The following is a 14,438-nucleotide window of genomic DNA, read 5'->3' as shown; positions in this document are numbered from 1 at the left end:
GGAGGACGCTAACCATAGCTGAGGGAGCGAAATTACTCTTCTGCATTTTTTTTCTTTTTCTTTTCTTTCTTTTTTAATATTTTTATGATTATTTATTCACTTGTTATTATTAGTTATTTTTTAATTTGACCAAAGAGACAGAGGGAGAAGGAGTGCGAGAAAAGGGGAAAGTGAGAAAGCAAGTCACCAGGTCTGGGACTTAAACCATGGTTGGCCATGTGGGAATCCAGCACCTCAACCACCATGCCTCTTGCTGGCCCCGAATTTTTAAATATTTTTCTAAATTTACATTTAATCACTATACATCTTTACAGTGTACAACATGCTTTTCCCCAGCATGAATACAGTGCATATTAGTCAAATAAAGACAGAACTGTATGCATTCTCATCAGTGGATAGCTTTTAATTTTTGTGTCTATTAAATATGTTGTTTTTTCCCCCATGCTCTCTCTCTCTCACCCCCTATGACCCACCCGCTATTACTCCTCTGTACTGTCTCTAGTATCTTCCATTGCCCTCCCTGATACTGCAGTATCATTTCCTCTTTGACTTTCTTGCCCTTTGGCTATGATACTGCTCAGATTTGGAAGGGCTTTAGACTTTCAGACAACCGTTCCAAATTCCCAGCAGAGCACAGCCTCCAGAGTTCAGGGAAAATGAAGATAGAGACAAAAAGAGGCAATTAGAGATGACGAAGTGGAAGTCAAAGGAGGGGAAATCTGTGGCTTCGCTTTCCTCTTTTACCAGCTGATCCTTGCAACACTTGGAAGAGCTAAGTCCCTTTGGCCTGAAGTAGGATGTTCGCATATGGAGAAATAGCAGTACAACTCTTCTTCAGGACCCAAAGGAGCCTTTATTCAAAGACGTAGTGAGTGACTCAAAGCTGGAAAAGAAATGTGTGGAAACTATGCAGGAAAAATGTTTTTCCCTGACCTCTCATTGTGGATGATGGGAAGGAGGAGTTATATCATTGGGTCTTAGGTGTACAACAGATCTCATTCTGTGTTAGTTTCAATAGGCAGGAGCTTATTGAGAGAGAGCTGAAAGCTCATGATTTTCTGAAAAGAGCTTTAAGCTGAAGTTCAGGGACGACCCCTAGAGCCTATGCCAACTCTGCCTCACCAACACCCACAAAGCACCAGCTCCCTGCCCACCCATCTCTTCCTATATCCTGCTCAGTGGTCCTGAACCTGCCTTTGGGAGTGTCAGATCAGTGACACTAGGTGCTGAGTCTGTATTGTCATTGCAAAGGAGGCCATCAAATGGACTTAGGTGGCTTCTGTATTGGAAAAGTTGGATTCACAATGTGAGGAATTAACACAGTGTGGAGGTATGGAAGGATTCGGGGTAGCCACAAATTTAAATGTTCCTTGTAAGATCCTTATGAGAGAGTCAACAGTAAAAGTTTAGGAAAAAAATTGCAACATTTTTCAAATAATTTGAGAAGACAAGTTGTTTTATAACTTTATGTTCTGGGTGATTTGTGGTTTTCTTTAACACTGTTCTACATATCTATTCTTTTACTCTCAGGCTGGTTAATTTCTAGTTTCGGATGTGCTTGTCTCCTGTTGCCTAGATTCTATGAGATTAGATAATTGAGAAAAGAAAGGGTTCGGGACCTAATGATGACACATGTCAAAAAAACTCAAAGTTCTGCAAAGGTGACCCAGTAGGCAAAGGTTTCAGGTTAACTTCCAGAAACCTCTTGACTGTGTCAGCCATGTGCATGCTTATAATATGGGGCTGACTGATGCCAGGGTCAGTGGTGGTTCAAGACCCTTTGGGGGGTTCTTTCTCTCTGTCTGTCTCTTCTTCTGTTTCTCTAGCTCATAGAAGAAATAAATGAATAAACGTTGAAAAAGAAAAGGGAGGGCTTAAAAATGGTTCATCTGGGACCAGCAGGCAGTGTGGCGGGTTAAGGGGCTGAGCTTCCAAATGGCCAACTACAGTTTGAATCTTGGACCCGGCAGACTGAAAATCATGCTGGGCATTTATGTGTGTACACCCAAAATCCCGAGAGGAAAATGGAGCACTAGAGATTACAGGGTGACCATACCCCTTGAGGGTGATTTCTCACTTTCCTTCTCTCTGGTAAGTGCACATGCTCTGTGGCACAAACCAAAAAAAAAAAAAAAAGAGAGAGAGAAGGAGAGAGAGAGAGACTCATGTAGATTTTCATAAGCCATAGTCCCTTGTAAATGTCACTAAGATTTTTATATTTTATATTTTATATAGATATATATATATTTTTGGAGAGGTTTTTTTGCTTGTTTGTTTGTTTGTTTTTGCTATAGGACATGTGTGCTCATCAGACAAACAGAGAGAGATAGAGAGACAGAAAGTGAGAAATCACCCCCCAGGGGAGATGGCCACGCCACAGTCCCTTCTCCTCCATTCTCCTCTTGGGATCTTGGGCATGCATGCACATGCACCCAACATGAGTTTTAAGCCACCGGGTCCAGGGCACAAACTGCGGTCGACTACATGGGAGTCCAGCGACATAGCCATTATACTAACTGCTGGTCCCTATATTTTATATTTTTTCTTAACATTTACGACTTTTTGAACTATACTTTCTTTTGTTTGTTTTTGTTTTATTTTTAAATTTTCCAGAGGGCATATGCACTAGCGAGAGAGAGACAGAGACACAGTGAGTAAGAGAGTAGGAAAAAGCATCCCTCATGGGGAATGGTCACATCGCAGTTCCTTTTCCATTTCTCCCTTTGTCAAGATTTAGGACGCGCTTGTACATGCACTCAGAGTGTTTTTCAAACTGCCAGGTCCAGTTCTCAAACCGTGCAGTTGACTACAGAGCATCCAATCCCCTACACCACTAGGCCACAGGCTACCCTGAACTGTACTTTCCATCTCTGCAAAGAAGAAACAACCAAGTTTTTTATAAAACTCAGCATGATTTTTGCAGCATGATTCTACATCAACGTTTTTTAGATTTTCATAGAGGAGTTTATGAAGTTCATTTTTTTTCAAATTGAGGCGTTCTTCTTTTTAAAAAAAAAAAAATTTGTGAGTTTGGTACACACACTTTCACTGTTCCGAAACGCAAGCAAAATATGAGGGGAGTCTTCAAAAAGTTTATGGAAAATGGCTTTTACGAAAAACCTATGCATGAATTTCAACATTTTGGGCACCAAAAGAAACTTAGAGTTCAATTCAGTTTTTCCACTTGTTGACGTTAGGAAGCAAACTGTTTCCAGGGTGTAAAGCTCCTGTCTGTATCAGTGAAATTGTAGTAGTCATGATTCTGAAATTACTATAGAAAGCTGTAACATGATGTTATAGTTTTCAGTCATTGTTAAGTTTTTACTAATAGCGCTTCCCTTTTGAAATTCAGAACCCTGAATGAAATATAAACAAAATATGAACAAGCACCTGAGATAACAACAGTTTTGAAACTCGTTGGCACTTATGAAAAATACTCAATTATTTCACTTTTTTTTATGCAAACTTTAAATTTTGTCTCAAGCTGTTTGCAAAAAATAAAGCAAGAATATTTGTGTGCATGTCATGGAAAATAACCAGGAACCTTAATTAAAGAATTCCCCCCCCCCACTTCCTTGGCAACAAAAGATGAGTGAAAAACTTCTCCTTTTTATTTTTCATTTTTTGACCTGAGTAAATGGTTCCTTTAAATACTTTTCTCTGCTGAGTATCATCTATGCATTTCCTATTTATTTATTTATTTATTTTTATCATTCTACAGGGAGTTAAATATCTGTGCATTCCAGCAGCAGATTCACCGTCTCAAAACCTGTAAGTTTTTTTTTTTTCCTGTATTATTTAGAAATGTTAAAATGATTACAGGACTGTAAAGTCAAATTATTAAAGAAATGTGAACTCATCAGAGTGTATGGGACTCTTGGTGTCCTTGGATACAACTGTCCCAGGGAGGGGAACATGAGGCTACAAAGGTCAGTGCTGACCAAGCCAGAGCCAAGCTGTATCTAGAGCCATTTAGTTGTTTGCTGGTCCTTCCATTGTTACGATGGGATGTCCACAGAAGGGACAAATGTTTACAAAAGACACCGTGAACAGTGCTGGTAGAGTGCTCATCTTTCCCCTAGAAGTAAACCCTTAAAGAGGCTGTTGGGTTTTGTCTACACAGAGCTATCCAATAGAAATAGAATGACAGCCGTGTGGGAGTCCAGCACCCTTAACCACCATGCCACCTCCCAGCCTTGGGATGATACACTCCTAAAATCAGTCTGAGAAAGATCTGAATAAATCTTCCTGGTTTAGGAAGGTCCACACTTTTTTTTTTCAAAGCTGAATAAATCTTCAATATCATTTTTTTTCTATTTCTTTATTTAATTATTTCATGAGCAAGACAGAGAGAGAGACAGAAAGACCCCTCAAAGCCATATATGTAAGCCACACAAGTAATTTCAAAGTTTCTAGGAGCTGCATTTTAAAAAGAACAAAAAAGAAACAGGCAACATTCATTCTTTTATTTTACCCAACATCGTAGATCCAAAATTTAAAAATTAATGAGATATGGTACATCCTTTTCTTCATGCTGAGTCTCAGAAATCTGGTATGCTGATTTACACTGACCCACTCACCACAATGAGGACCATTTACGTTTCAGGTGCTCAGTATCCACATAGAGTTAGGGGTTACCATGTAGGGTGATGTACTTCTTTTTTTTTTTTTTTTAAAGAATTATTTTTGGGACCAGCAGGTGGCATGGTGGTTAAGGTGCTGGACACTCCCACAGGGCAGACCACAGTTAGAATCCCGGACCTGGTGGCTTACTTTCTCTCACACTCTCTCTCTCTCATCAAATTAAAATAAATGAAGAAATAAGTAAAATCAAAATAAATAATTCTTTAAAACATTATTTTATTTATTTATTTTATGAGAGAGGGACTGAGTGAGAGAGAAGGTGGGGGAGAGTGAGAAAGCAAGCCGGGACATGAACCATGGTCAGCCATGTGGGAGTCCAGTGCCCTTAACCACCATGCCACCTCCCAGCCCCGGGATGATATACTTCTAAAATCAGTCTGAGAAAGGTCTGAATAAATCTTCCTGGTTTAGGAAGGTCCACTCTTCTGTTTATTCAAAGCTGAATAAATCTTCGATGTCATTTTTTTGCTGTTTCTTTATTTAATTCTTTCATGAGCAAGACAGAGAGAGAGAGACAGAAAGCCCCCTCAGCAGGATCTTGCTGCAGTCGACCGCACCCTCAGACCAGCCCCAGATTTTGAGCTTGAATGTGTCCACGTATTCAGGGAGGTCCTTGGACACGAACCCAGAACCTTCCCATGTGGATCAGCCTCACAGAGCATTTCATGTCGCTTTAACTCTGTCCTAGAAAGAGTTTAGTAATTGCTGACTTTTCCACATTACAGCATTCATAGAGACCAGTAGGATTAGGTTTTGGTGGGATAGGGGAGCAAAGCTCTAGGACCTGTGGCAGCTAAAGTTTTCTTTTTTTTTTTTCTTTTTTGCCAAAGAACATGTGTGCTCACCACCGAGGAGAAAAAGAGAGAGAGAGAGAGACAAAAGTAAGAAGTCACCCCACCCACCCCCATGGTGATGGTCATCCTCCAATCCCTTCTCCTCCATTCTCCCTCCTTTCAGGATTTTGGTCACGCATGTACATGTATTGATACTTGGCATGCTTTTCAAACCACCAGGTTTAGAACTCAAATCATGCCATTGGCCATGTGGGATCCAGCTGCCTTAACCACTAAGCTACTGGCTGGCCCAACCTACAGCTTTAACATTCACTCTTGGCTGTCCAGAAGTGACCCAAAAAGACCATGGTGTGGAGTATCTTACTTAGTTTTCCTGATGCATGGATTAACCCTTGCAGAGTGAAAAACTGGGGCAGAAGTAAAGTACTGAGCCACTCAGTGCACAAGCTGAGTTCAGCCTTTGATGCTCTGCTTGGCCTTGGTGCTGTGTGTTAGAGGTGAAAGACCAAGGACACTCCTAAAATGAAACGTTATTGCATTTTGTCTGGGGAGTTATACATTGTAGTGCTATTTGTGAATTGGAGTCTCCACAGGGTTGTCAGTATTCATCATTCATAGCTCCAAGCACTAGTGCATACAAAGCCTACCCATCGGCAGTTCAGAGAACATACTCTTGTATTTAGTATCCCAACTGTCAGAATTGTCTGAAAGTCATCATACACTGGAAACATCAGCTAACCTTGTGTTATTGTCAACAAATCATTTTCCATTTCTTGTTTTCTGTATATTTTGCCTTTTTCCCCATTCTTGATTCCCTATCTCACCCTCTGCCATCTCCCACCCTCCTCCCACACTGTGTCTGGTATCTATTGGTGCTTTCTATGCCTCCCCCATTTTATTGTTTCACTAAATATCTTAATAAATCTAAATATTTTCAACAGCAAGCACAGCTGATATGTACATATCCATGAACACAAGTCTGACTTTAGGCATAAACCTCAGTGAATAGAATGAACATACTATAAAGTAGCACCTAACTAGGGCTATACTCTTGTATTTAGTATCCCAACTGTCAGAATTCTCTGAAAGTCATCATACACTGGAAACATCAGCTAACCTAACTTCTGGAGAGCAAAGGAATCGCAGGTTGTACTGTCACTTTGTGAGATCTATCTGTCTGAAAAACACATATAGCTAGAGTCAGATGGTTGATATAGGGAAGGATAAGGTGGTAGGACAAGGGACAGTAGAGTTAGATCAAAGTAAGGTAAATGGGAAGTTGGGGCAAATAGGAGACTTCACAAAGTTTGTGGAAAATGGAATTAAAATATGAGTTTATTTGGGATGCAAAAGTTTGTGGAAAATGGAATTAAAATATGAGTCTATTTGGGAGACAGAGGAATTTGAAATCTATGCCTAATTTTTCACAATATATGTTTTCCATGAAATTTTTGAAGGCATCCTCCCACCCCCATGTTTTGTTTGTTTGTTTGTTTGAGAGGTTTTTGCTATAGGGTGCGTGTGCTCACTTGACAGACAGAGAGAGACAGAGAGATAGAAAGTGAGAAATCACCCCCCAGGGGGAATGGCCACACCGCAATCCCTTCTCCTCCATTCTCCTCTCGGGATCTTGGGCACGCACGCACATCCACCCGGCGTGAGTTTAAGCCACCGGGTCCAGGCTTCAAACCACGGTCGACTACATGGGAGTCCAGTGACATAGCCATTACGCCAACTGCTGGTCCCCCACCTCCATGTGTTTTCACAGGGCTTTATCTCCACACTGGCTCTAGATAGATATTTAACGGAGCGATCAATCTTAAAGATTGAGAATGGTGGAAGAAGGATTTTACTAGGAAAACAAAGTAGTACCCCAGGCCTGGAAAGAGGGGAAGAAGCATTAGAGAACTTCCTTGGTTACTAGTCGTGTCAAGAAACAGAAGTGGTTGGAAGGGCATGGTGTATACGGAAGGAAATGAGCCACTGCCTTTCTCTGAAGACCACAGCAATCTTCTGCCCATGTTTTGGTGGCTATTTTTAGATTGGTTGCTTTGTTCTTATCTCAGACTGAGATTCTAACATGCTGTTGAACTTATCAATACTGACTGGTACTGTCTGATTATTTAGAAGAATCTCTTATGACCCATTCTGGACATCTCTTGTCAGAGCAGGTGTTCACACTCGTTGGTGAGTGACCTCACATCTTTGCAGGAGCTGAAGTCTGTCTTCGATGTCCCCAACAATGACCTGATTTAAATGTTAGTTATCCCTGCACTTTGGGAAATAATACAGTCGATGGAGATGTCAGAAATCTCCCATTTAAAATTAGATTTACCTGCCTCAGGCAAGTCATTTCAACCCATCTTTACCTCAGTTCTCTCATCTGAAAAATGCCTGACTTCAAGATTTTGTGAGACAAGTTCATATATATGCACGTGTTCTCTACAAACTCTAGGTACTTTTGAAAATAAGAGTATATTTTTATTCTATTCAGAGTTATCTTCACAGTTACAGAAAGCATAGTTGAAACAACAAGTTCAGATATCCAGGAAGCCTGCTTCAGTTACTCAAAAGACATTTAAACAGAAGGACAAGGAGACAGAGGATCCAGCCACTTCTTTTATGGATTCCAAATCTCATGAGTCAATTTAAATCTTCTGTCAAAACCAACCTAGGGACCAGCAGTTAGCATAATGGCTGTGTCACTGGACTCCCATGTAGTTGATTGCAGTTTGAGTCCCAGACCCAGTGGCTTAAACTCACGCCAGGCACATGTATGTGCGTGCCCAAGATCCCAAGAGGAGAATGGAGGAGAAGAGATTGCGGTGTGGCCATCCCCCCAGGGGGTGATTTCTCACTTTTTGTCTCTCTGGCGAGCACATGCGCCCTGTGGCAAAAACCTCTAAAAAAATTAAAAAAAAAAAAAAAACCTAAACCTGGTCCCTGGGGTGCAGGACCATCCCATAAATTCTAATTATTGGGTCATCAGGAAAGTAATGATGTATTTTTGCATAGAAAAACAGATCATTATGTCATGACTTTCCTGATGACCCTGTAGTTCTCTTCTGTGCCAAATAACGTGAAGAGGCCCTGTTAAGTTTTGTGGCTCACCTTTATAACCGTCTCCTTGTATCTGGATGAAAGTGTGGGGGGACCCGAGGTCCAGGAGGTGCAGGCCAGTGCTGCAGCGCTGTGTTTGGGGCCGGTGTCCAGAGAATGTGCTTAAGCGTCTGTGTCCAGTGCAGTTCTACAGCAGTAAGACTTCTCCGTCCAATAGAAAAGGAGGTCGAGGCCATAACTTGGTAAAAATTAGAAAGGGTAGGCATTTTACCATTGGGAGTTATATTCATAGACACTGGTATGATTCCTTTTATAAGAATTTTTTTTATTTAACTTTATTTATTTATTTCTAGTTTCACCAGGGAAGGACAGAGAGAGAGAAAGTGAGAAAGCAAGCCGCTGGGTCTGGGACTCGAACCGCAGTCAGTCATATGGGAGTCCGCTACCCTTAATCACCACACCACTTGTTGGCCCCAGCACTGGTATGATTCTTTAGAGAAACCTTTAACTTTAACCTTTTAGTAACAGCAAGGCTTATAGATGAGTGAGGCTTTTGGCCCATTCTATAAATATTTCTTTGCCAAACTGAAGTTATATGGAGATTGTGGAGCTGAGTTTGAAACCTTGAACATGCTGGGGTTTTTAGGAGGGACTAGCAGTTAACATAATGGCTATGTCACTGAAACCCCATGTAGTTGACTGTGGTTCGAGTCCCGGACACAGTGGCTTAAACTCACGCCAGGCACGTGTGCATGCGTGCCCAAGATCCCGAGAGGAGGATGGAGGAGAAGGGATTGCGGTGTGGCCATCCCCTCTGGGGGGTGATTTCTCACTTTCTGTCTCTCTGTCTCTCTCTGTCTTTCTGGCGAGCGCACACACCCTATAGCAAAAAAAAAGAGAGAGAGAGATACCTGGGGCAGACCATGGGCAGCAGTAAAATATGATGCTCTTTGAGGCTGACCCACACTGGAGGGCTCTAGGTTCACATCCTGAGACTTTCTTGAGTTTACTGGGCACCTCTGCCCATGATCTGGGGCTGGCTGAGGCTGGGTGTATAAGCACTGTAAGTGATCTCTCTATTTCTGTCTGTCTCTCTATTTCCATCTGTCTGTCTGTCTGGCTCTCTGTCATTCATGGAAGAAATCAATAAAATAAAATAAACTGAGAGAGAGAGAGAGAGATAGCATATGGGCCAGCCATAGTGGCAAAGCAGTAGCACGCTGCTCTATATTACAGGAACCATACGCAAGATTGGGAGTGGAGGTTGACCTGTTCATACCAGGCACATGCAGCCCTGTGATCCTGGCTGACTGGGAAAGCTGAGGAGGATTGTGGCATAAGACCCTATTAAAAGGTGCCTTCCCGGGACCAGCAGTTAGCGTAATGACTATGTCGCTGGACTCCCATGTAGTCGACCGTGGTTCAAGTCCCGGAAGCAGGCTAGCTTAAACTCACGCCGGGCATGTGTGCGTGGGTGCCCAAGATCCTGGGAGGAGAATGGATTGCGGCATGGCCATCCCCCCTGGGGGTGATTTCTTGCTTTCTATCTCTCTAGCTCTCTCTGTCTTTCTGGCAAGCGCACGCACCCTATAGCGAAAACCTCTCAAAAAAAAAAAAAAACAAAGAAAGAAAGAAAGAAAGAAAAAAGAAGTGCCTTTCCCACAACAAATAAATATGCTTAAAATGAAAAAAAAAATAAAAAGAGCCTTTTCTTTACTCACGGCAAGTGTCCTATTGAAAAGCATTCATGTTTGGGGGGACATCTTGCTTCATGAGCTAGTACTTTAGGGAGCCAGATCCCACAGGGCTGGCCACAGTTTGAATCCTGGCCCTGGCAGATTGAAAATCATGCTAGGCATATGTACATGGGTGCCCCAAATCCCAACCAGATAGAGAAATGGAGAAGGGATTGCAGTATGACCACACCCCATTGGTGGGAGCTTTCTCCCTCTCCCCCTTTCTTTTTCCCCATTTTTCTTTGGCAAGCACATGCACCCTGTGGCAATTTTAAAAAGCGAAAAAGAGAAAGGAAAAACATGCATACTTTTTAATGGTGAGCGTGCTTTTATGGCATAATAAAATGAGTAACCTAAATTTAGCAGTCAGAAGTCAGAACACTGGGACCAGCAGATAGCATAATGGTTACGATATTGGACTCCCACATACTGAACCACAGTTCAAATCCCGGACCTGGAGGTTTAAACTCACACCGGGCATGTGTGCTGGTGTGGCCAAAATCCCAAGGGGAGAGTGCAGGAGAAAGGATTTTGGCATGGCCGTCCTTCTCTCCCTGGGGAATGATTTCTTCCTTTTTGTCTTTCAGTCTCTCTCTGTCTCTCCAGCGAGTGCCCATGCCCTATAGCAAAAATCTCTCAAAAAAAAAAAAAAAGAAAAGAAAAAAGAAGTCAAAACACTTGGCTATCATGACCTGCCTCACTCAGAGTAACTTGCAGTTATTACTCACCAAATATTAGGGACCGACAATAATGTCTGTTTTCTGTTTAATCAGCTAGTATAGTTGTTCAGAAGATAACTATTCTTTTTTTTCTTTATATATTTTTTATTATATTCATACATTAAATCTCTATACATCATTTAGATTGTGAAGAGACTTTACCCAGCATGATATACACCTCAGTCCAGCCCAGTTGGGACCACCATATACGTCGTCGTCGACAGACAGTAAACCTTATCTGTGTCCACAAGTGTCTTACCTCTCCATTTCCCCCCAAATTTCCTGCACTCTTCCCCTCTCTCTCTCTCTCTCTCTCTCTTTTTTTTTTTTTTGAGAGGTCTTTGCTGTAGGGCGCATGCGCTCGCCAGAGAGACAGAGAGACACAGAGAGATAGAAAGCGAGAAATCACCCCCCCAGGCAGGATGGCCACGCCACAATCCCTTCTCCTCCATTCTCCTCTCAGGATCTTGGGCATGCATCACAGGCACCCAGCATGAGTTTAAGGCACCGGGTCCAGGACTCGAACCACAGTCAGCTACATGGGAGTCCAGCTACATAGCCATTACCCTAACTGCTGGTCCCTTTCCCTCTCTTCAGTGCTTTCATGTTTGGGGGGCATCTTGCTCCATGAGCTAGTACTTTGGTTAACAAAAGCAAGATAAATCACATTCATCACTTGAGAAGTATCTTCTGAGTGTCTCAGATTATTGAAAATGGCCTCTCAGCTACTTTTCATTCCTTATGCCCAGAACTTCCTCTGTTCAATGACAAAATAAATTTTGGAAAACTATTGCTTATTGTTTTAAACTTAGGTACAGATTTTCAAAATGATTTTCAATGTGGAATATAATCTAATGCTTTGTATTCTAAATCTTTCACCACAAATCCTTGCAGCAACAGGAATTCTTAATGGCCTTTGAGACCAATGTCACTTGACCTTCATTCGCTGCAAACTGCCCCAAAAGGTCAATATTCTGTCTTAGCCTTAATCCTCAAGAATTACCCCCCTTTCAGTCTTCCAGGAACTTAAAATGCAGAAACCTGGTTCAAGATAACATTAGTACATATTAAAAGTTGAGCTCAGTTCCCCCAACCACCTAACCTCGTGAGTCAGGAAATGTAAAAGTTCAAGTTCTCAGCGTTGTAATAACCCCAGAGACCCAGTGTGGTATGTTTTGCATGGTTTTGCCAATTAGAAACTTCCTAGAGTTTGTATCAAACGTACACACTGCATGTTCCGTTCCCCCAAGAGGCTGATGTGGCCAGGGTTAGTGAATTCAGGTTTCTGAGAGCGTTTATTAGCTTTTGCTTTCTCTCTCATCTTTCTTAAGCAAGTCATTTTCAGCCTCTCCTCTCTCGTCTGTAAAATACCTAGCTCACTGAATTTTTATACTAAGTAGATGAGGTGATATGAGTGAAAGTGAGTTTAATAAACATTAAGCCTTTCTAAAAATAATATACTTCGTGTCTAGTAAAGTAGGAGGTTTTAAAGTGAATGGTTGGATATATATTAACTGATATTTTCTCATTCTTACTTTAATATATATTAAGTTAGTATTTTGTAGTTAGACATCATTAGTGAATAATGATCTTTCTTTCTTTCTTTCTTTTTTTTTTTTTTTTTTAATTTTCTGTCACGTTCAGGGAGTTTGGTTTTTGCCAGACTCGGAGTGAGTACATACAGTTGCATCATGACAACAGACCCTTTGTAAAAGTTCGTGGTTTGAGAATTTTAGCAGGTCTCTAAGTTTCTTGAGGTTTTTGTGGGGAGAAGAAGCCTTAGCAATACAGAGAGCTCATATTTGAAAATCAGTAAAACTTCTTTGCCTTGTTCCATCTGGTTTTTTTTTTTTTCCTTTAGTTTAGCTAATATCTTCTATACTTCAACTCTTTCTTGCATTAATATATATTTTTTTGCTTTCATTATCGAAGAACAATTTCATAAGATCAGAGCTCATTGGACAACTGTAGTCCTGCTTCCAGACCATTCCAGAGGACATCGCATTTTTTGTTTCTTTGGTTTGCTTTGCTTTAGAGAGATTTTTTTGTTTGTTTTTGTTTTTTTGCTATAGAGTACAAGCATTCACCAGAGAGAGAGAGAAGGCAAGAAATCGCCCCCTCAGGGGGGATGGCCACAGTGCAATCCCTTCTCCTCTGATCTCCTCTAAGGATTTTGGGCTCACACACACATGTGCCCTGCGTGAGTTTTTTTTTTTTTTTTTCTTTTTTTGGAGAGGTTTTTGCTATAGGGCGCATGTGCTCTCCAGAAAGACAGAGAGAGACAGAGAGACAGAAAGCGAGAAATCACCCCCCAGGGGGATGGCCACGCCACAATCCCTTCTCCTCCATTCTCCTCTCGGTATTTTGGGCACACATGCATACGCGCCTGGCGTGAGTTTAAGCCGCCGGGTCCGGGACTCAAACCGCGGTCAACTACATGGGAGTCCAGCGACATAGCCATTATGCTAACTGCTGGACCCCGCTCTGCATGAGTTTTAAAGTGCTGGATCAGAGACTCGAACCATGGTCAACTACATGGTAGTCCAGCAATGTAACCATTACATCATCAACTGTTGGCATGAGTTTTAAGCTGCCAGGTCCAGGACTTGAACCAGTGTCGATTACTTGGGAGTCAAGCCATCCACCTGTCCCAGGACTTGGCATTCTTTTTCTTTTTCTTTTTCTTTTTTTTTTTTTTTTTTTTTTGGAGAGTTTTTTTTATTTTTTTTTTCACCAGAGAGACAGAAAGCCAGAAATCACTCCCCAGCACTGCAATCCCTTCTCCCCCATTCCCCTTTTGGGATTTTTGACACATATACACACGCACCTGGTGTGAGTTTCAAGCCACCAGGTCCGGGACCCCAACCATGGTCGATTATGTGGGAATCCTGTGACATAACCATTATGCCCTCTGCTGGTCCCGGACTTGGCATTCTTGATTGCTATTCTCCTGGCCGAGCAGGACATGAGAACCATCCAGAAAATGTGTATTTGAATTTTCCTGAGACTTCTCGTACTCAACTTAAAGAACAATCTTTCAGACTTTAGTCTCTTACTTCTTTTGGTTTGAACTAGTCTTTTGTGAAATTATATTATAATGAGTGGTAGGGAGATGGTTTGGCTTTGTTTTGTTGGGACGGTTGTTTCTCTTTTCCAGTTTGCTTTGAACATGACCTTCTTGGGTATGGTAGTTAAGGTGGCTGGATCCCATATAGTAAAGTGAACAGTTCTAGTCCTGGACTAGAGGCTTAAAAATCATGGGGACCAGCAGTTAGCGTAATGGCTATGTCGCTGGACTCCCACGTAGTCAACCACGGTTCTAGTCCCGCACCCAGTGGCTTAAAGTCACGACGGGCGTGTGTGCATGCGCGCCCAAGATCCCGGAGAGGAGAATGGAGGAGAAGGGATTGCAGTGTGACCATCCCCCCCGGGGAGGGGGGTGATTTCTCGCTTTCTATCTCTCTGTCTCTCACTGTCTGGCAAGC

General features: G+C 42.0%; 1 protein-coding gene across 1 annotated transcript in view; it reads left to right on the top strand.

Moving 5' to 3' along the window:
• Positions 1-14,438, top strand: part of DUSP22 (dual specificity phosphatase 22) — an 83,389-nt gene that overhangs the window by 58,911 nt on the left and 10,040 nt on the right. Inside the window, exon 4 of the mRNA XM_014585777.2 lies at positions 3,722-3,771. Coding sequence (XP_014441263.1) covers positions 3,722-3,771 — 50 coding nt within the window. The remainder of the gene's footprint in view (positions 1-3,721; positions 3,772-14,438) is intronic.

This window comes from Tupaia chinensis, unplaced genomic scaffold, assembly GCF_000334495.1.
Source record: "Tupaia chinensis unplaced genomic scaffold, TupChi_1.0 Scaffold000090_1, whole genome shotgun sequence".
NCBI classification, from domain to species: domain Eukaryota; kingdom Metazoa; phylum Chordata; class Mammalia; order Scandentia; family Tupaiidae; genus Tupaia; species Tupaia belangeri.
The sequence above is the reverse complement of the archived record's forward strand: the minus strand, read 5'-3'. Positions and strand labels throughout refer to the sequence as shown.